Below are 21,508 nucleotides of genomic sequence, written 5' to 3'. Positions count from 1 at the left end.
TGACAGGTTTGGCTCACTGAAGAAGAAAAAATGAATTCCATGAGTGAACATTTTAGAAAAACTGAAGAGCCTGCGCTTGGATTTGTGACTTTAGGTTTGAGCCCTCTGAAGGAAACTGACTGGCCTCTGCCAGCAAGAACTGGTCTGATCTGCTCTTACAGAATCTCCAAACACCTGCTTACATAAACTATAGCGTCTCCTTTGACAAACCATTACCAACATCAATAATGCGTGTCTTAAAAGCTTAACATAGTCCTCAATCAGTAAACATATTTATACATTAAAAGATCATTTTTATTCAGAATTATATAAAAAACTATTGCTTGTGTGTCCTGGTCTATAAATATACAGTGACAATGTAGTTGCGATGTCACCAATTTTAAGTTTGGCTAGGGACCTTTTTGAATTTTATTCTGCCTCCATTTTTCTAACCTAATTTTGTTATCACCTCTCCGTCAGAAATGCCAGAAAGAAAATACAAAAAAAGATTTTATTGCATCGGCAAATGTGTTAAATCAATATTGAATCTGTCATTTTTCTCATTAGGACGACCAATCGCAGAGTACTCACATCTCTCTTTGAAAAAGATCACAATGTCAAAGCGCTGATGGTCCTTGAGTTGTGTTCATGTTCCATAGCCAGGACGATGCACCCAGAGGTAGAGGAAGTACTCCGATCTTGTACTTGAGTAAAAGTAGAACCTTACCTTATCTACTTAAAAAATGAGGTCCCTGCTGTTGTATGCAGTTACATAGGGACACACAGCTTCTACTCAATAAAAAAATAATACTAACAGAAACCACAGCATGAGGAGATAAACTGCTAATATCAGGATATTTAGGAATTCAATTTTACATGTATTCTGTCTCCGTTTCCGATGTAAATGCAGAAGTTTGAGGACAATCCATGGATTTACGGTGGGCTATGGCTAAGTGGGAAAGTGCGCTGCTCTTCGGGTCAGGGTCGCACTGGTTCTATCCCCACTGCATGTCGTTGTGTCCTTGGGCAAGACACTTCAACCCAAATTGCTCCTGTGAGGATTGCCCACAGTATTGAGTATATGTAAAGAATCCAACAAGTAACATAATGTCTTTTCTGGCAAGAGCTACACCCGTCTATTTAATTCAGGTCCAAACACTACGCAACTTTGGCTGGTCCTCCACACATTTAGCATGTAACATCCTTAATGATTAGAATTATGTGCTAGATAATCTTGTCAGCAAAATGATCATGGGTAAAAAATAAATGTTTTTATTTAAAGTAGAATATTAATGATTTTGAGAAAACACATTTCTTCTATAAAAAGTTGAATCACTTGTTACAAATAAATATGTTACATTTGATGACCTGATTGTCTATGACTTCATTTATTGTTTTACTTTTTCTGCCTCTGAATGTTTTTCTTTTTAATGGTTGTTCCCATTTACTTGTTGTTCATAAAGAGTTAATAGATGAGCAATAGACGAGCTCATTGACTGTGCGTGTGTCAGTGTCTGCGTACGAGGAGTATCCAAAAGGGCCAAAGCATAACATGTCAACAAAGTAATAATATAATCACATCAATGCCAGTTTACATCCAAAAGTAAGTGTATCTGACTTTAGGTGGCACAGGGTATCCCCGTGATAAGAAACAGAGACAGATTATTACTTGGCAAATACCAGAACTTGATTTCCCAACGTTCATGTGGGGTCTTCTCAGGCCGGGAAAAGGAATTTGTTCTCTCTCTGTTAGTTAAGCAGCTGTTTCTCTGGAGGTCCGGAATGGGCAACAGAGAGAGAATGAGCAGGAGAAAGAAGAACATAAAAAAGTGAGTGTGAGGCAGACAGAAAAGAAAATTGAGTGGCTGTGTAACAGGAGGCTTGTTTTGTTCCAAATCAGATTGTTTTATAGCGACGCAGGGGGTGAGCGGTTCCAGGCAGTAGACAATGGGCCAACAGGATCAATATTGACATTCTCCTTAGTGATAGCCGAGTTGTCTGGGTGAGGTCAGGAACTGGACCTTTGTATTAGCCGGCCAGCATTAGTGGTCACGGCTGGGGGACACTTACTGTAACCTTGGCCTCTCAGCATAATGGAGGGTCTGAGCGAGCCCAGGAGAGGTCCCTCCCCTTTATGGGTCTTATTACCGTAAGAAAGCTCAGTCCTCCTGTGGCCCGCTTCACACAGATCATTACTTTGTCAAAACAGCTACCAGACCACGTTGGCACAGGGAAGGCCAGCTTGTGTGGCGGACAGCGTCTTGAAGTGCCAGTTGTTGAGCGCAGCAGCCGTGGGAGATGAGGCGAGGAAAACACAAGAAAAAAGTGAGCACAGCCCTTTTGGACAGGCAGCCATTTATTAGTTCTTATTCCAACAGCACTTACAATTAGACAGATTCACTGGCAAGTCCCGCAACCTAAGCAAACACACACAAACACTGGGCACAATCTTCTCTCGGAGTTATGGCAAGAGGTGCTACCACAGAATAATAAACCACTCCAGCAAATTCTGTGTTGTTGCTTTGCTCAAACAACATCTCGATTGTTGTTTACCTAAAGTGGTCAATTAATCCAAAGCAAACTCATAAAAGAGGAAAGGATGTGGGTTGTCCAGGTAGTCTGGTCCAACTGGCTCAGAGTCAGGGCTACTAGGGATGCCACAGTATACTCTCCCCAGCGTAGGACAGGGACGAGGAGACAAAGGGTCAGCAGAGGAGACAGGCCGAGAAGGAAAGGAAACTCCTGAGGAAAGAGGAGGGACAAAGGAAGAAGAGGTGCAGAGGTATTGATGTAAAACAGAGAAGAGGAGGTGGAACAGGATGGGAGAATAGGAGGTCATCTGAGGTGAGGTTCTGTACAGTGGGCTGGTTTCATGAAAGATGGACAAGGGCCACTCTCCTCCTCCTGTGATTCGTGTCTGGCTCAGGTTACTGGACCGAAGCCTTGCAAATACTAACTCACACTCACACACACAAACACACCAAACACATGTCTCCAGTCTCCCACACACATGCTCATTCTTCTTTGCTACACACTTGTGAGTATTTCTTACAGAAATAGAAGTGACATCACAACTGTGGCGTTGTAAGCCAATGCATTGCGCTCCCAATCAAACACCCACGCCACGCCATATGAGCACAGAGTTCCCGGTCAGAGGGTTGACTCAGAGTCCGAACCACTCCGTGACCCCTCCTCTCCTGGGGTCAAGTTTCTGCCTCTGCCTCTCGTCCTCCATGAACTTCTGCTCCATGTCTTCCATGGAGCCCTCCTCTGGCGTCTTATCTTTTTCTGGGAAGATGTCCGGGAAGTTGAATGTTTGGCCCTGGGCCTGTAATGCAAAGGCAAAAAGAAAGCATAATGAGCAAAGAAAAACATCATGATCCTTCCTAGGAATAAGAGGAATTTGTTTTTTTAGTTTCAATAATTTCACACAACCAACAAAAAAACATGAAACTGCATTTTCACTTTTCTTTGGAAAACGTAAAGTGAGATACTCATTTGGAATTCAGGACACCGTTTCTCCTTCTATATTCCTCCTCCAGTTACACTGCTCGTTCTTTCTGGCATTCAATATATCCAACTCTCTCTCACATGTAATCTCTCATCTCACTCCGTTTCTCTGGTCTTGATTTATTCAGAGGGAAAGGATGGTATCCATTATTTATTCCATACCAGCCCATCTCTGGCCATGTCTAATGCATCACTGGCCCAACCATAGTCTGTGTCAGGCCGCCATAGAGTACAGTACAGTACAGTACACACACATGCAAGCCTGCACACCCACACACAAAAAATAACAGGTCAGTGGGTGCATGCATGCACACATATCCATAGCCTATCCCTCTCAGCCTCTCCCATAGACACCTGGCAACAAGAATTCACTGTTATGAGTTCCAACTGGAACCAAATCATTGCAGTCCTTAAATTACTCAACTTGATGTAAAGCAGTATTATAACTTTTGATGATGAACTTGCACTTCCATGTGTCATTTTTAATCACTGACTGTTTGGATGGTGAGCAAACTGCTAATCCTCACATATTCCCACAGTGATTTATGACCACTAACATTGTAGTTCACACCCAAAAACAGCCTCCACTCTATAATGAGAAATAGTCAAATGTCATTATGGGACTCGTACAATTCCAGATTAATTTAAGGGGCCTGCCTTGTGAAATGAATTGCTTCCATGAACAGAATTGTCAATCTTTTTAAATATTTGAACTATTTTGTTTGGGGTCAGTGTGTAGGCGTTAAGGAATGGTCTGGCTCTGATGTGAATGTTGCTTTGTGTCTCCAACCCCCAAAATACCGAGAGAAACATGCATGTAATTACCACATAGCATGGTTTGATTCCCAATGGGGGAGACAACATGAAGCTCACTCAGACAGAGATACAGAATGAAGCTGGCCTCATCTTTGCAGAACCTGCTCGGCTCGGACAACCTACAGCAGGAGTCCTGGGAGTTAGTATTGTATGTGTACATTTGTGCAAGTACACATGTGTTTGCGCAGGTTTGTGTTTGCATGTGACCAGGTAAGAGAATAATAACCTTCATATAAAACTAAATAACTGACAAGATAAATAAGGACTGGATTCATGCTGGTAAACTACATAGCACATAAGTAATGAAAAAATAGTTTTTTTTCAGTAGACTGGGTTAAAATAATTTTTTGCTTTAGTTTTCTTTCCCATGCAAATAACAATGTGAAGTATTTACACGGGTTAATGCAAAGGAAACACGTGAAATGGAAATAATTGAAAATGAAATGAGCATGCACCAGAGAAGCTTAAAGTCAATTAAAAACAACAGTTAACTACTCAATGCTCATGCTGCAAGAGGCAGTTTATATTCCAATATCTATCTCTGTTCATATACAGTCACCTGTTTGTTTTGAAATGAACGCCAATTATTTCCTAATGCTTTTATAAAAGTCAAAAACATTGAGCCCCAATAAGCCACGGTCTTTCTTCATTGTGTTTGTTGGAGAGAACACAGACCATCTTACTTTTCTTAGTTACGGAGTAATCCTTATTAGAGGTTTTGAGTGGAAAACAAGACACCCCGGTGGGAGAGACTGGCTGGGTCTAAGCCTACACAGATCCAAAAGTCACTGCATTAAGATATTAACTAGACTCAGTCTTTAGGTGTGAGAACTAAAATCCACCCTGACATGTCCAGTCTGACAATACTGGCATGATCCTGTTTCGAACTATATCCAACCATCCAAAACACACCTATTATGGAAAATTATGTTTTGGTATAATAATGTTTTGGTACACACTTGAATCCATTTCAGTCTAAACTCTTTGATACCAGCTTTAATGAGCAGCTAAAGCAAAACAAGCGCAACCTTCAATCAGAAGAAAAAACACCCTGTTCCTGTGCAAACTACAGGAGATTTTCTAGTGAGTGCGGTAATGCAGGAAGAGAGACCAGAGTGCAGTACTTGTGAGGAGGAGAGGGTTTAGTGAGGCACACAGAGAGAGCTGCAGAACACCAGAGGAGCACCTGGTTACCAATCGCCCCGCCAAGGCCTTCGGTGTCTCTCTGCACATTCTGCCATCGAGGAACGCATAATCCAGAACACAAACACTGCATTAGGTCAAGGGAAGATTACTGCAGGAGTAAGAGGAGGAGAAAGGATGTAGCAGGGAGAAAGATGAGGGAAGTTGATGTGAGGACGTAACTGTGGAGGAGGAAGAGGGAAGTAGGGGTGATGGAGAAAAGGGTCTACCACAGCACTGTAAACACAGGACCTGGCAACTGGGGGAAACAATGAAGCGGTGAGCCAAACAAGAACTCACCAAACTTGAACCAAACGTTGTCGCATGACAATTCCCAGTTATACGGCGAAGTGCTGGACACCTCATGTATACACATGGCGAAGATTAATACCGGCCTCAGAGAGTGCGATTCACAAAAACAACAAAGCCCTGAGATTGAAATCAACAAAGCGCCGAGACTCGTTAAACAAGTCTTATTGTTGGCAGCAGGCTGCACCCCGTGTGTGTACGTGTGTGTCAAGCGTCTGCTGGACACATTTCCGTAGTTAGAAAAAGTGCTGGCAGACTGCGCTCTGATTTCAGTTTGAAATATTTACATCGCAACACAAACGAGGCAAAGCCCGTGTCCCCTCAGTCATCATGTGCTTCGAGCCAAACGATCTTCCTGTGTGTCTGTCTGCCGTTTTCCAACTGTGTATTTGTGTGAGGGAGAGAGGGGGAGTGTGTGTATGACTGCAAAATGAGTGATTTAACAAGAAGACTGACCTCACCAATAAGGACAAATGTGGAGAAAGACAGTCAGGCGTAGTGTGCCTCAACAGGTTTTCTTTCTATTATCCACTATGCCGCCTAGAAGACAAATTGTAGGAATGGATATTTTCCCTCACTCTGCAATCATCTTCACTATGCTTCCAATTGACTCAAGCTGCCATCCAGGAATATTGGGACGAGGCCCCACGCTGTTAGTGATGTAAACATACTCCTCTTACGCACACGAACAACCCATTACACCCACAGTTTCCCCTCTCAATGGGAAAAGAAGGAGAAACTCTGGGGGGTTCAGAGGGAAAGGCAAATGTTGTCATTGACTCTCGACCAACACGTTTCACTTTCCCCATCTGCGTGTCTATGTTTCCTTATTAAGCTCTAATTTAATGTCTCGCTCTGTTCCAGGAAATGTGTATTTATGGTGTCGGTCTGCGCTGTGTCATTTTGGGACCACTGTCAGACTTTTAACCAGTTGATTCGGGACATCTGTCAAATTAGGGACAACAATCAGTGTCCCTTTATTGTTTTAAAAGCAGTTCCATTCAGAAAATTGTTTGGCTCTTTGATGGTATCTACTGTTTGCTTATAGCTTGTGGAAACCTCAAGGGTACAACTGTACTTCAGTAAAATTACTCTAAATCAAACCTGGTTTTGTGTTAGTTTGTATGCGCTCATGTTGATACAACAGTCATACACAAACCCTAAGTAATCCTGTTTGCAGCCCCAGAGGGAAAGGGGGTAAAGAGGAGAGTGAAAATAGAGAAGACCAAGTGACAGATGGAAAGAGACACACAAAGGACAACTGTATTCTATCTGATTGACCTTTGCTTCTGATTTGTAACAAACTAAGCATGCAGTCGTAACTCAAAAACAGCCGTAGGGTTGGGGGTGGGGGAAGTCCTGGTGTGCGTTTGTGTTTGTAACAGTTTCCTAGTAAGAGAAGGGGAAAAAAAGGAAGAATTTTGAAAGAATGGACAAATGTGTGTCCTGGAACCTTGGAATGCATGTGAAATCAATACAGCAGGAAAAGTGAAAGGGGTGACTATTTTATTATTCATTAGATTAGAGTTAAGTATGAAATGTGAAAGCCTTAGTTGTTCTGGCTTGATGTGTTAAAATGTCTTTGATGAAAACAGGAAGGTGCCAGTGCACAGTGCTTTTCCGACCTGGAGCTGAGTAGAACATTATGGCAGCTCGGGACACAAAAGGCTGATTCAACCTGCTGCTCTGAGAGGTAAAACATACGGGACATGACCGGGCTGGACTGGACCAGAACCAGACCTCCCCATGTGACAGATGAAATATATATCTGGATTTAAATGCCTCTTAATGGGCTGCACAATAAGCAAAATCACAACTATGGGGCAAATTGGGGCATAAAAAACTTTAAAATTTGTTTTTTAAAGATGATTACTCAACTCCATTGTAGTAGGTTTTATTTCATGTTCCAATATCCTCAATCCACTGAACAGCCTCCATCGTATCAGCTTTTATGTCCTCTGGAAGAAAGTCATTTTGGAGCAACATTTAACTACTTTGAAGACTATTTAACAGCTGTAAAATGACTCGAAAGGTCAAATGGTGACTTCCATTCGGATAATCTATACAACTTAAATTTTGAATCCATCAGGATACTGTCCTAACTTCTCTTTTATGACCTGAGAACAGCTCTTTTTTTGCACACTCTTGAGCACCTAGCGTTATTGTGGAGCTAAATAAGATGTGACTGAGGGTTGGGGGCCAAGAATACTGACTTCTTGGATGACCACACTTGACCGAATTAAAGAACAAGCAACTCTCAATGTGGTCACAGTGACTGAAAAGCCTTTAAGTGGAAACTGAGTCATTCATCCCCACACAACCGTAAGAGACTGTCAGACACACTACATATCCCTTTTGTTAATGACCGACCACTCAGAAGGCATCAGAAGATAGAGTCATTCACAAACTAGTCAATAAAAATCAACCAGATGTTGGCAGTTGCCATTAGAGTACGGCCAAATCTGGACCGCGCGCTGAAACAGAGAGGTGTTGACAACGCGGTTAAAATATCATGAGGCTGTGGGTCGTGTGGATGCGGTGGTGCGGTGGGGTAAACCGTGGCAAAGCTCAAAGACATCATGAATAGTAGTGTGTGGTAGTGAAAAAAGCACAAGAGGTAGAACCCTATTTTGGCCACACAGTAGGAGAGCCTGGCAGAGTACAGAAGGAGAGACCTCAGTGATGAGGTTACCAGGATTAGAGCTAAGGGCAACCCCCTGCTGGGTATGTGGGATATATGTGTGTATGTGTGTTTGTGGGTGTGTGTCAGTCCATATAAACCCTATTTAACGAGGGAAATGTTGACTGCAGCATGCTCTTTTGCAGGAACTCGTGCAGTTGTACGCATCGACACCTGAAGTTGCTTATTAAAAAAACAGCTATCATTTTCCTACCGTTGGCCAATAACCATTCCACTTGACGAGTTGTAGTATGTAACAGGCCTTACTCAAGGGCTACTCAACTTGAGGGAGGAGCATTTACTACACTCTTTCCAACCGGGATTTAGCAGCCAGACTGTGGATTATAAAGGTGTGATCACACCTTTGCGAGTCTGTTTTCTTTGGTCTCAACCACAGATGAAAACGCTGTAGCATTCTTCTCTTTGGTTCATTTAAGTTCACACTGCCCAATTACAAGTGAACCGGGGCTTGTAAACGAAAGTAAGATGGACTCACAAGTAGCTTGTTTATTGGACAAGGTTTTGGCAACCTGTCATCCTACAAGATTACAGATTTTGGCAGCCAAGGAGCAAGGAGGGGGGGGGGGGGGGGGGGGGTACAAATTTGATTCCAGTTCCTTTAGGTACGAATTTTGGACTGCTTTTTGACATCTTTGGTCTTCATACCAGCTGACTACAGTGATCAGTACAGGCTGTGGTTTGCCCTTGCTTCATTTTGTTATGCTTGCCTTTCCAAGCATGAGTAACTGCTGGCTATCCGACGTCAACATCCGTCTCCTTGTACCCATAAAATCATATGAAACAATTACCACGCAATGAACAACATGTTCAGGACAATGTTCTTTAGGACTGTTTTTTGTACTTCATATTACATGCCCTGTTCTAACAATCTTTACCTCATTTAACTTGGAGAACAATAGGTTTGCTTTGAATTGTACCATATTTACCTGCACAAACCAACTAAAAGTTGGAAGGGTGCAAGTCAAAGAGGTCTACCCTTGTATGAAAGATGAAGAGTTAGATATGTTTGGTGACTTGTGAAAGCTCACACTCAGGGCGGTCTTATAAAGTGGTCTTACATAATAACAAACCCAGCTTATTTCTCAAGTAGTCGGAAGATCAAATCTGCAAACGACCTAAAAAATCTTGGGAGGTCAACTGACATCAGTCTGCTCTGACACAGTCCAACTGCTCTCTGATCTTAGGTTAGATACCCACAACGAGATAGTGCTCTAATATTGTTTGTCTCTATAATTACTCAGCCTAGTCTTGCAGATTGTATGGGTGCTTTTTAATCTGCAAACTGAATAAAGTGTCGAAGAAAACTGGGAGAGGAAGGAGATGAAAATGGAAAAAGGCAGAAGAGGAGAAAAGATGATGACTAGTCTGATAACTGTAAACAGCTCCTGTTGCCAGGCCCTTGGGTGGGCCACATATTCACTCTCACTTTACTCATTGACACACACACACACACACACACACACACACACACACACACACACACACACACACACACACACACACACACACACACACACACACACACACACACACACACACACACACACACACACACACACACACACACACACACACACACACACACACACACACACACACACACACACACACACACACACACACACACACACACACACACACACACACACACACAAACACACACACACACACACACACACCTGCCTGGTTGAACCTCTGTCCAGTCTTCATAGTACAAACCATGCCAGGAACTAACAATTGAGTCAGAGATGGACAGAGTAAGGAGAAGGGAGGGTGAAATGGTGAGGAAAGTCCAAACCAACATAGATAAATCTGGACTTTCGTTGTTCACGTAGGAAACACAGTCAATTGAGAATAATTTCATAGGGAAATGTGAGAGAATACTATCAAAAGGTCATTTTAAAGTCAGGTAAAAAAGTGAAACTGTTAAGATGACTCTAGATCTTAAAATTAATTTCGCTAAATAAAATCTGAGAGAAAGAGCAAAGCAAAATAACTTCATTCGGTTAAAGAAAGATAAGTGGCAGTGAGAGTCGACCACTAACCAACAGCATCCTGCTGTGGGTTCATTCAGGGTCATGACCCCGACCCTCCCTCCAATTACAATGACATCTCCTCCACAGTTTGGCAACAACCAAATTACTTGGTCGGCTCTGGCTTGCAGCAGCATATGTTTGTGTGTGTCTCCATGTCATTCATATTAATGGCTTATGGTGCACATAAGGGAGACAGAGAAAAAACGTTGAACAAAGTTTGCAGATTTTTCGTGTGCATAGATATATGTGTACACATGGGGAAATAAATAGATCTCAGAGTGATGCTTAATTCAGCAAGGATGCAAAAAACCTCTCCATCGAAATGTGGGGATTAAATAATCAGTTTCTCATATATAACTGTCAGCTTATTTTAGGCTTTTATTTAGTGCCATGAGTATATTTTATGTGAATTGGTGTGTGTGTGTCTATTGACAAAACCATCACTCTGTAAATTAAGTTGTACTGTTACAAATAAACTGTTTTTTGTTTTGAATTCAGATTTTGGCTTGAAAATATAGAGAATTTTACTTTTTTAAAAATCATGTTATTGTCATTTTCCACCGTGCCAGACATATATAATAACATCAAATATTATAATGTGACTGGATGAACTCATCTATCCATTTTAAGAAACGATGTGATGTTTAGTTATACCCTTACACATAAGAACAGTCCCAAGCAGTGAGGCATCTGCTTAAAATAAAAAAATAAACAAGATCGGCATTTTGAGTTTGCCAATACTTTATCGAAGTACCATGTTTGTGTTAGATTGGATATTGGCAGTCATAGACATTTGGATTGGTTCATCAGTGAGTGCTTTAATACTCCATTATTTCCAGTCCATCTGATTTTGTTATGATGAACTTTAGGCTGTTGTGTATATGTGATCAGCACTGTGAGAAAGTAAGTACGTGCTCTGCGGGACAAAGAGCAGGAGCATTAGAGAGGCAGGTGGGCGCCCACTAGCTCTGGTGTCGCCCTCTTTAGCAGGGACCCTCTGACATACCAGTACAGGGCAGCCAGTGATACATAAGCAAATACTTCTGCCCGGAGACAAACAGAGGGTGTGAGTAAGGAAAGTGTGTTTGTGTGTGCATGTGTTTATGTGGTAGTTTTCATGTCTGGGCATGTCTGCTGCAAGCCTGCTACTGGAGACATTAGACCCTGGTAACAGAGCTCTCAGGAAAAAATCATCACCATCTAAAATACACACCCAGCCACCCATAAAGATAACAACAACAACAACAACAACAACAACAACAACAACAATAATAACAGCCACAGCCAAAAATAACACAACCGAATCCGTCCATATTAGCAATAATAAGAAACGGTGAATCCTATCGGCTTCAGCCATAGGCACTGACCCAACCTCTGTACCTTAAAGTCAAATCACACCTAAACCTTGCCTGTCTGTCTGAACCCCCCACCCCCCATTACACACATAAACAGCTGTTCACTATCATTATCCTCTCCATCTATGTCATTCATCCCCCCAACCCCCACGAAGTACCCCATTTCTCTCTCGCCAACACATGTAAACAACCCTAACATACCCTCCCCCCCAATTTCCAACATCTTCTCAACCTACCCTGCCCCCTCTCAGCCCCCCAAAATACTATCTAGGCTACCACACACACACACACACACACACACACACACACACACACACACACACACACACACACACACACACACACACACACACACACACACACACACACACACACACACACACACACACACACACACACACACACACACACACACACACACACACACACACACACACACACAGCCCCCTCCCCGACTCTGAGGAATGTGGGGACCAGCTGGTGGAGAAAATAAAAAATGAAGAAGCACACCAAAACAGGAAATGCATCAGCAGGGGCCTATCAGAGGGCTTTATCAGGCCAGTGGCAGCCCTGCTGAGAACTTGGGTGGCGCCGCATGGTGATTGGCTGATCAAAGTGGCAGCTGTGTCATTACAGGTCAGGAGGTCAGGGGTAATCAAGAAAGGTTATGAGCATGTGAACGTGCACTGTGGGGTGTGTGTGTGTGTGTGTGTTTGTGTTTGTGTGCGTGTGTGGTGCTATGCCTATCTTAATACAGTGGGAATGTGGGAGGAAATGAGGGTGATGAGAGAAGATGCAGCAGAGATAGATAAAGTAAGAATCGAAAACCACAATCATACAGCTGCAGTGTGATTTTGATTAGATGATACATTTCACTCTACTGTTCTGCTTTTTAGACATCGGTCCTGCTTTCATCTCTTTTGTTTTCCTTGACATATCTAATAAGCATTTGCTGAGGCAATACATCTGTGGCACAGTCCTGACATTAGAGCTTGTATCATCCAAACTCAATTGATCTGGGTCGGAAGTCTGAGAAAAAAACCAGAGAGCTTCAACTGAGGCCATTCAAAAAAAGCTTTGAATGTGAGGTTCCAAACCGGATGGTTAAGACCCTGCTCTGTTCTCTATAATTCATGTTCTTTCTCCACTGAGCTCTTATGAAATCTACAAACCCTCACACACACAATTTTACTTGGGAGTGAGTTTTCCAAATCAGGAGACACATAGGGGGATGGGGGGCCTTTCAGTGAAGCTTGATTGCCAGGAAAAAGCTTCGCCTTTTATTAGGCTCACCACCAGCATACGAGCACATGTGTGCACACACATATATACTGTATATTGTACACACGATAATTAGTGTATCAACCCACTCCTTCCTTCCGACAATTTATACGCCTAGAATGCTGACGGATACATTACAGTAAAAGTCGGGCTTCATGACTCTTTGATAAAATGAGAATCAGGATTTCCCTACAAACTGATTCTACAGCTTCTCTCCCAAAAAAATTGAATAAAGAACATCAGGGTTTCCCGCAGCACTTTACAGCTTAGGCGGCCGCCTTAACTAAGGTCTTCAAAAACAAAAAAAAAATCTCTCTCTCTATATATATATATATATATATATATATATATGAGCGATATTCGCCGTGTTACTCTATCTCAGCACCTTGTTTCTGTATTCTGCTGCTACTGAACAGCAGTTCGGCATATAGAATAGCATTAGCATGTAAAAATTAATATTGGTATGAATTGAAATAGAAATGTTGATATGATGAATCGTCCAGCCCTATGTAATAGAGACAAGTGAGAGAAACAGAAGAGTAAAAAGGCACAGGGGGAGAAATGGCAGAAGTTAAAAATGTTAATTGGCGTGATAAGCAAGGGTGAGGCAGCAAAGGGAAGTGAAGGAAACAGAGAGGCAGGCAGAAAGACAAGGCTGTGTGAGGAGAGCCTGTGTTTGCGTGACAAGGTGGAAAGGAGGAAGAGGGAGGGAAGAAGAGCGGGAGACATCATGATCCAAATAGTTGAAAATAATAAAATTCCACACCGATAAGCAAGATTTCCCCCTTGGCCCAACCCCCTGAATCAGCACCTTCAGCTTTAGAGAGCCGGGGCTTTGCTCAGAGCGGGGAACATGAACACGGAGGGTGGGGGGGGGTCATGGGGATACTATCCTGCACCCCTCTCCTCCTCCAGCCCTCAGCCCAGCCAGATAGGCGTACAATCACACACACAACCCAAGAGTGCCTATTGTTGAGCAACAAGGAGTCAATAACAGATAGGAGATAAGGGAGGCTCGAGAGAGAAGCTGTGCAGCAAAACGTTGCCATCTAGTGTCAGTCAAACAGAGGAGAGCCAGACTTGGCCACAGCTTCCCTCTCAATGCAGCTGTTGCGCCCCCCCCCCCCCCTTCTTTTCAGCTGTGTCACAACTCCTCCATGTTTGCTCTCCCTCTGTTTGTTTGTCTCTCTCGCTCTCTCTCTTCCCGTTCCCTTTCACTTCAAGGGATGCCTTCCCCGTGGATGGAGCGGGGGTGGAGAAAGCGACAGAAAGAAACACGGGAAATGAGCAATTTGAATGAAGCTACCACTTATTCTACAACTGTTGGTCCAACCCCGTATTTGTTTTGTTCTGTGGTCGTCAGGTCGGGACATTGCCATGGGGAACCGAGCCTTATGACTGGTGCAACTGGTACACTGCACTGCCATCTGGGGCCAGGGCACTGGAGGAATATCTTGACACCTTATTTACTACTTTTGCAAACTTGCCTACCGGGCATACAACCAACAATAACAAGCCTCTAGTGGATAAATGCCGTATTTGTGTGAAAGCGCTCTGCTTTCACTGCGAGGAAGTAAATACAACCAATTAAAACAAATACACAAATACATATATAGGACAAAAACATTCTTGAAACCTCACCAAACCCAATATCAAATCGTAATAACATTTTTTATTAAGATAAAGGGTTAAGGTTGAGTATAAATGGATCCAGGCAGTTCTTAGCACTAGATCGTGACTACTATCAAAATGATGACATCATTGGTTCATGTGTAAACAGAACTAGCTGCTCACTTCATGAAAAGTAAAGGTCGGCATCGTGACAACACCCTGGACCATCTGTGCAACTGCTCTCCATCTGCTGCAAAGTTTACCACTCATCATCTACTTTCACTGCTTTCGCCCTTACGCAGACTCTCAGTTGACTGTATGAAGTGAGCTTTTGTCTACAGATAAACTCTGTGGAATGGAGCTTGTGTGGGATTTGTGCTACCACACCCCACAAAAGCACGGAGTGACGACGATGCTCACAGATTCCCAGCGAGGTGTATACAGACTGTCAAACAACAGTTCTCCAGTGTTGATTATTCTACTAAATGGTTGAAAGCATCCAGCAGGTGCCTGGACGTGCCATGCGGTGCTCAACACGCAGAAAAAACACAAACTGATGCTCCTCCCTTTTAAACTCATCTGAGAACGTCAAGGGAAATGTCTCGCATGCTTTTCTTTACACGGAAAGCATCAATCAAAATGATGGAGAAGATTTACTCACCATCTAACAAACTACATCAGAAAATAAAGTTCCACATTTAATTTATCTCTTTTAAATGGAATGGAAATTCAACCACATAACTTGGAATTAAAAGGAGTATCAAAGATGTCTTAGAAAATCTTGTGATGTTAAAACACAACATGTTGTTGGAAGGATAAACTCGCCAGCTGCAAACAATCGGCTGATTAGAGCTCGTAACTTTTATAGCATGCATTTGACATTTACAGCACAATGTGGCACTAAACTGGATCATTCAGAAAAGCTGACACTGGTCAGGCATCCCATTCATATATTCACAGCGTCACCCTCCGGGAGCTTTCAACATGCACTCTGAGCACTCAGCCCGCTCAAGTGCTGCAGCTGGCACCAGCCACCAGAGCTCTCTTGCAAACTAGCTGCCACTCCAAAGAGAAAAAATAAGCCCTCCTCTGATCAAACCCACTGCGGCCCTTTTATTTACATGCCATGCAGGGATGAATTAATGGCAAATGTTTGACTGACAATAATGTTGATGAACAATGAGTTAACTCATAATAAATTAAAATAATTTCGAAGGTTGATTGTTTTCCCTTTTTTCATGTTGGTTTACAAATTAAAATGGTGTCATGGCTCTCTATAGCCATGGGATGGGCAGAAGCATTTCATGAGGGTAAACTACAGGGTCTGACATGCATTATGACCATGCAAAAATGCCTCTTTTCAGTCAAGTTTGCAAGAGGATTTTCTGCAAAAATGATAATGAAAAGTGATGTAACTTGCTTTTTAAATAGTACAATATTCCTAAAAACAAAAATATAATTATTCAAAAGGCAATGTGAGTCAGACAAGTAAATCTAATTACTCCTACTGTACGTGAAGTAATGTCTACAACAGAGGTGAAAGAGTGCAATGCAAATTTAGATATTCCAGCAACAGCCTTTACAGCATCACATTAATTGAACAGTATGAGGTGACTGTGAACATGGGAAACAAGTGTTATCCTGAGCATAGAGGTTGGAGTTAGCCCTCTTAGACTCAGCTAGTCCTAGCGGCGCATGAAAGCAGTCAGATTCTATACACACACCAAAGCCATTGATGTGCAGCCAGATTTAAAAGCAGACAGATAGACTAAAGATTTTCTGATCTCTCACACACACACACACACACACACACACACACACACACACACACACACAGACACAGACACAGACACAGACACAGACACACACACACACACACACACACACACACACACACACACACACACACACACACACACACACACACACACACACACACACACACACACTTCCCCTCCCCCTGATGCCTTTGCCCCAGCTCTGGACCTCCCTGCTCTGGCATGACTCCATCATGCCCTTAGTCGCCTCCCCTGTGTGAGCCCCTCACACACATATACACACTTTCCCACACACAGTGCACATTTCACACATGCAGACGCTATCTCTTCCCCTGTTACTGGGGTCCCCCCTAAGCCTGAGGAAAATGGCCGTCACGGAACCCCGCTAACGGGAGGCCTCCCCTCAACCACAAACCAAGACTGAGGAATGAGAGAGAGAGAGGGAGCAAACGTAGTACTGTTGCAATGTTAGCTGATGGAGGGAGCAGGGGGAGAGAATGGGGAGAGGGAAGGATGAGGGGAGAATGGGGGGACCGTGGTGTGAGCATCGACCCACAGAACACTCTCCCACATGTGGAGTCAATTAGGAACAATCTTGTTTTCTACCCACCACTGCAAAAGCAAGGAGGGTTTTCTGGGGCTGTGTGTGTGTGTGTGTGTGTGTGTGTGTGTGTGTGTGTGTGTGTGTGTGTGTGTGTGTGTGTGTGTGTGTGTGTGTGTGTGTGTGTGTGTGTGTGTGTGTGTGTGTGAGAGAGCACAAGAGAGGGAGAGTGAGGTAGGAAAAGGAGTCAAGAGAATGTTTTTTCCAAAAACCTGCCAGAGAAATAGGCCGGATATTCGGTTTTATATCAAGCCATTTTAAGCACAAAGAGCCAGCATCTGCCCGCTGTTCCCCGTCAAATGAGCATGACTTCAGAAAACCGCGACGTTCAGGAAACCACAACGTGATTGTGACTACAGAGCGAATGACACTCAAGGAAAAACATCAGCCCTTCTGGGGCTGTGCATGCATGAATGACACACACATGTCACAGATGTGTGTGTGCGCTGTTCTGCATCCTCACACCTATCATCGTCGTGTGCATTTGTTGAGACAGAAGCATCACTATTGACTCCGCAAGGAATTCCAGACGCACACAAAATCACAGGCCACTTCCTTGGTGTCAGACAAGAGGAAGTCTCCCCTTTTAAAGATTCATGGCTGCTTCAATTATGTATCCTCTTTCAAATTGTCGTGTTTAGACAATTTTCATTATTCATCCGTTTCAAGATTGATGGCTCCCAGTCGGGTGGGCGGCGCGGCATAAACAAGCGTCTACACCGCCGTTGATTTATCTGGGCAAGATCAAAACGACAGGCACAAAACAAAGGGCCCTTGCTTTATACGCCTGCATCAAAGGCACGTTAAAACAGCCCTTTTTTTGGGACATTTTAGAGGAAGGTTTGTTTGATTTCAAAGAGCAACAGACTTCAAACATTGGCAAGAGGTGCTGCGAATGGGCCTTCCTGACCCAAAGCTTACCTCAAACACAAGTGTGAGGCCAACGGCTGTGATGCAACAAGGAAATCTGGGCTGACACCATTGGGAGTGTCTTATCAAACACACACACCAAGTGTATATGATTGCTCACAGAAAGGAGAGCTACACCAGATGATAAACATATCTTAATATTTCCTGTAATAAGTCTGTCATGTAACCAAAGACAACCTCTTAGCCTCAGGCCCCTCAGAAACCCAGACTGCAGCTTTTTCAAGAGAGCAGTCAGAGTGTGTGAACCCCACAGGAGGAGAGAGATGCGAGGTAAGGCTTCATGCTTTGTGAGCATCTACTTTTCATGAGAACTCTTGAGATGGCATTTGAGCAAATAAAATGTTATCTTTTCATACCTGTGTGCAAGTTACTTTGAGAGCTCACCTTCAAAGAGTGCCAGCCCCTCAGGGCTCTACGGGGGAACATCGACTAACCCATCTGACCTCTCTCACCCGGCAAGTCTCCCTTTCAAAACTAGCCCATGACACAAAAGCTGAAGGCTCAAGGCCCCAAAATGCCCTTTCCCCCCTGGGTGTTGTGTTTAGTAATGCAGCCCCCACAATAACAAAAAACACAAGAGGTCTGGCTGAAACAGAGAAAGAGAGAAAGAGAGAAAGAGAGAAAGAGAGAGAGAGAGAGAGAGAGAGAGAGAGAGAGATAGAAAGAAAACAAGGGACGTGAAGACCTTCCCACAATAACTTTCTTTCTTTCTTTTTCTTTCACAGTGTGAGGGACAGGAGTCAATGAGCTAATGCTACTCAAACAACACACTAGGCAGAAAACAGTCAGAGTGGGAGGAAGAGTGTGTGTGTGTGTGTGTGTGTGTGTGTGTGTGTGTGTGTGTGTGTGTGTGTGTGTGTGTGTGTTCTCACCAGCTGAACGTAGGCCACTTTGTAGTCAGGCTGCTTGATCTTCTGGTTTCGATGATTCCTCTTCTTGTTGGAGCCTGATAAACAAAGAACAGCAGTTATGGTACTTGTTGGTAAACAGGCATGACTAAGTGTGAGAGTGTGGTTGTGAGACAGCAGACATAGTGAGGGTGGTGACATTTATGCATATGGTGGGAGTAAAGTTAGGCAACGTAATGATATGCCGTTAAGCCCATGGAAGTGTTTTGTCTTGGAGAAACTTTGCATTGCGGTCTATGAGGTAGCCTGTATTAAAAGGGTCTTGGTGGGCAATGTAGCAAATAGATGAGCAAGACTGAACAGTTGACATTTAAATGGCATCATCAAGGACTTTAAGACCAAATGTATGATGGCTAAAGATAATGATTGGATAAGAATGAAAAATCTGAATTACTAAAATGATTGTCGGATTTGAGTCCGCCCCTAGGTGACAGTGAGCAAAATGACTAAAGCACGCCTTACATATATTAACCTGCAAAGCAATTTTATGTTTAATCCTAATCTGAATACCAAATAATCTGTGCGTATGTAGTAAAGCAGAGCTTCAACAAGTTGACATTGGAGGTCAGATTCCCCATCTGAGGATGATGATGATGACATCAACCTCTCTGCTGCCCGACTTCTCCAAGCCTGGAAGACAGGTGACTAGAAGCTGCTCAGTGTGTGTTCGTGTGTGTGTTTGCAGTCTTTTACTAAATCTACAGGCGCTTCACAATGGTATCTCAATCAATCTTAACGCTAAGACAAAAACTGTAGTATGAATGATGGATAATAACCACAGCATCACCTTTCATCTCTGCCTTGAGCTCTAATCTCAATGAGACCCTGGTGGTCAAGTCAACAGGCCCTCTGAGTAACTGCCATTGCCATGGGAACGGTTTATGACATGAAAAACAAGGGAAACATTCCGCTGTAATGAGTCAGTTGTGTGTGTGTGTGTGTGTGTGTGTGTGTGCTTCCATCTGTGTGCGTTGTATGTGTAGCTAGTAATCACTAGCCATGCAGCCCACTGCTAAGGGAAAGCCCTGAGCAGGGTTGTAAAACACCCCCCTCCACGCCCCCCTGGCTAACTGGAGGCCCCTGTGTGGGTGGGAGACAGAGGTAACGAAGACTGTTTGCCTCTGTGTGTCTTTGTTTTTGTGTGATTGCTGAGGAAATCCGCAGCAAAATGCTGCAACCTTTGAAAGATAAAAGGCTAAGACACTGACCTGTCCCCAATGAACAAAAAACACACGAGTCTCTCTCTCACACACACACACACACACACACACACACACACACACACACACACACACACACACACACACACACACACACACACACACACACACACACACACACACACACACACACACACACACACACACACACACACACACACACACACACACACACACACACACACACACACACACCTTGAAAAAGGTGCAAAGTGTTCCTCTTAATTCTCGTAGCCCTTTCCTAACACACACAGACACACAGACAGAGCTTTCATGCAACACTCGCAAACGTAAGCACAATTTCTCCCACTTTGAGATTGCGGTTTGGCAGTCAGCTATCACGTTACAAATCCCAGGCCAGAGAAGTAACCATGGCAACTCGTTCCAAAATACCCCTGCCGCCCATGGAGGAAAGAAAGGGTCGTTTGCGCCCCTCGCTTTCCTCAGCCTGTTGCCGTCTTTACGCTGCCAATGGAGTGGAACTCCTGACGCAGACAGGGATACCTTCTCTGACGCACCTCGGGATCAACGGGGGCCCTGAGCTCCCCTTTCTTCTCTGTCCCCCCACAGTTCACTGCTTTCCTTCCACCCACCCTCCCGAGGGGCTTTCCTTTTCCTCTAGCTTTTAATGACACAACCCTAATAAACAGTCTTAATGGGTCCTCCAAACTGTAGGCTAGGCTAAGCTAGGCGCCTCTCCCCTCTTCTCCTTCCCAATCTCTCCTCCAGAGGTAGAGGGGGCTCCTCGTGGCCCTTAAGGCCGGCATAGAGAGAGCGCGTGCCTCCTTTTTTCAGCACATCCATCAGTGTCCCTGCAACTTTAACCCCCCCATATGTCCTCTACTTATGTTGTTCCATGAACTTGCAAATTCCTAGAGGTGTAGGGAGCCCCCAAATCAGTCCATGTAAACTCAACCAGTGTCCTCCCCTAATAAAGAGTCAAGAGGATTATTAAGTCACTGATACAACACTGTGGGCTCTATGACCATCCTTGACAAGGGGCTGGGATGACTGTGGAGAACATGGGGCACTTAAGGCCCTGAAGCTTCAAGTTTGTAAGTGAATAGTATGTGTTTGTGCGGAGGGAGCGTGGGGTGTCCTGGGACAGCTGGAGGCTGGAATGCTGCAGCAGCAGATTGTCAGATAAGCAGCTGTGTGTGTTAGGGGGAAAGGAGAGCCAGGCACGCTAACCACTACCGCAACTAGCCGCTGGAAAACACTCCCGCTGCTGCATGTCAACGGGAAGATGTCTACATCGCGATCTAGAATAGCTAATCCTGGCTAACCGCCG

General features: G+C 43.8%; 1 protein-coding gene across 1 annotated transcript in view; it reads right to left on the bottom strand.

Moving 5' to 3' along the window:
• Positions 1-2,315: 2,315 nt before the first annotated feature.
• mrpl23 (mitochondrial ribosomal protein L23) overlaps positions 2,316-21,508 on the bottom strand; it is a 32,520-nt gene continuing 13,327 nt past the window's right edge. Inside the window, exons 4-5 of the mRNA XM_063903816.1 lie at positions 18,962-19,035; positions 2,316-3,307 (exon numbers count right to left, since the gene is read on the bottom strand). Of these exons, the coding sequence (XP_063759886.1) occupies positions 3,143-3,307; positions 18,962-19,035 (239 nt within the window). The 3' untranslated portion in view covers positions 2,316-3,142. The remainder of the gene's footprint in view (positions 3,308-18,961; positions 19,036-21,508) is intronic.

Source organism: Eleginops maclovinus, chromosome 2 (assembly GCF_036324505.1).
Source record: "Eleginops maclovinus isolate JMC-PN-2008 ecotype Puerto Natales chromosome 2, JC_Emac_rtc_rv5, whole genome shotgun sequence".
NCBI classification, from domain to species: Eukaryota; Metazoa; Chordata; class Actinopteri; order Perciformes; family Eleginopidae; genus Eleginops; species Eleginops maclovinus.
This window is presented reverse-complemented; position numbering and strand designations above follow the sequence as displayed.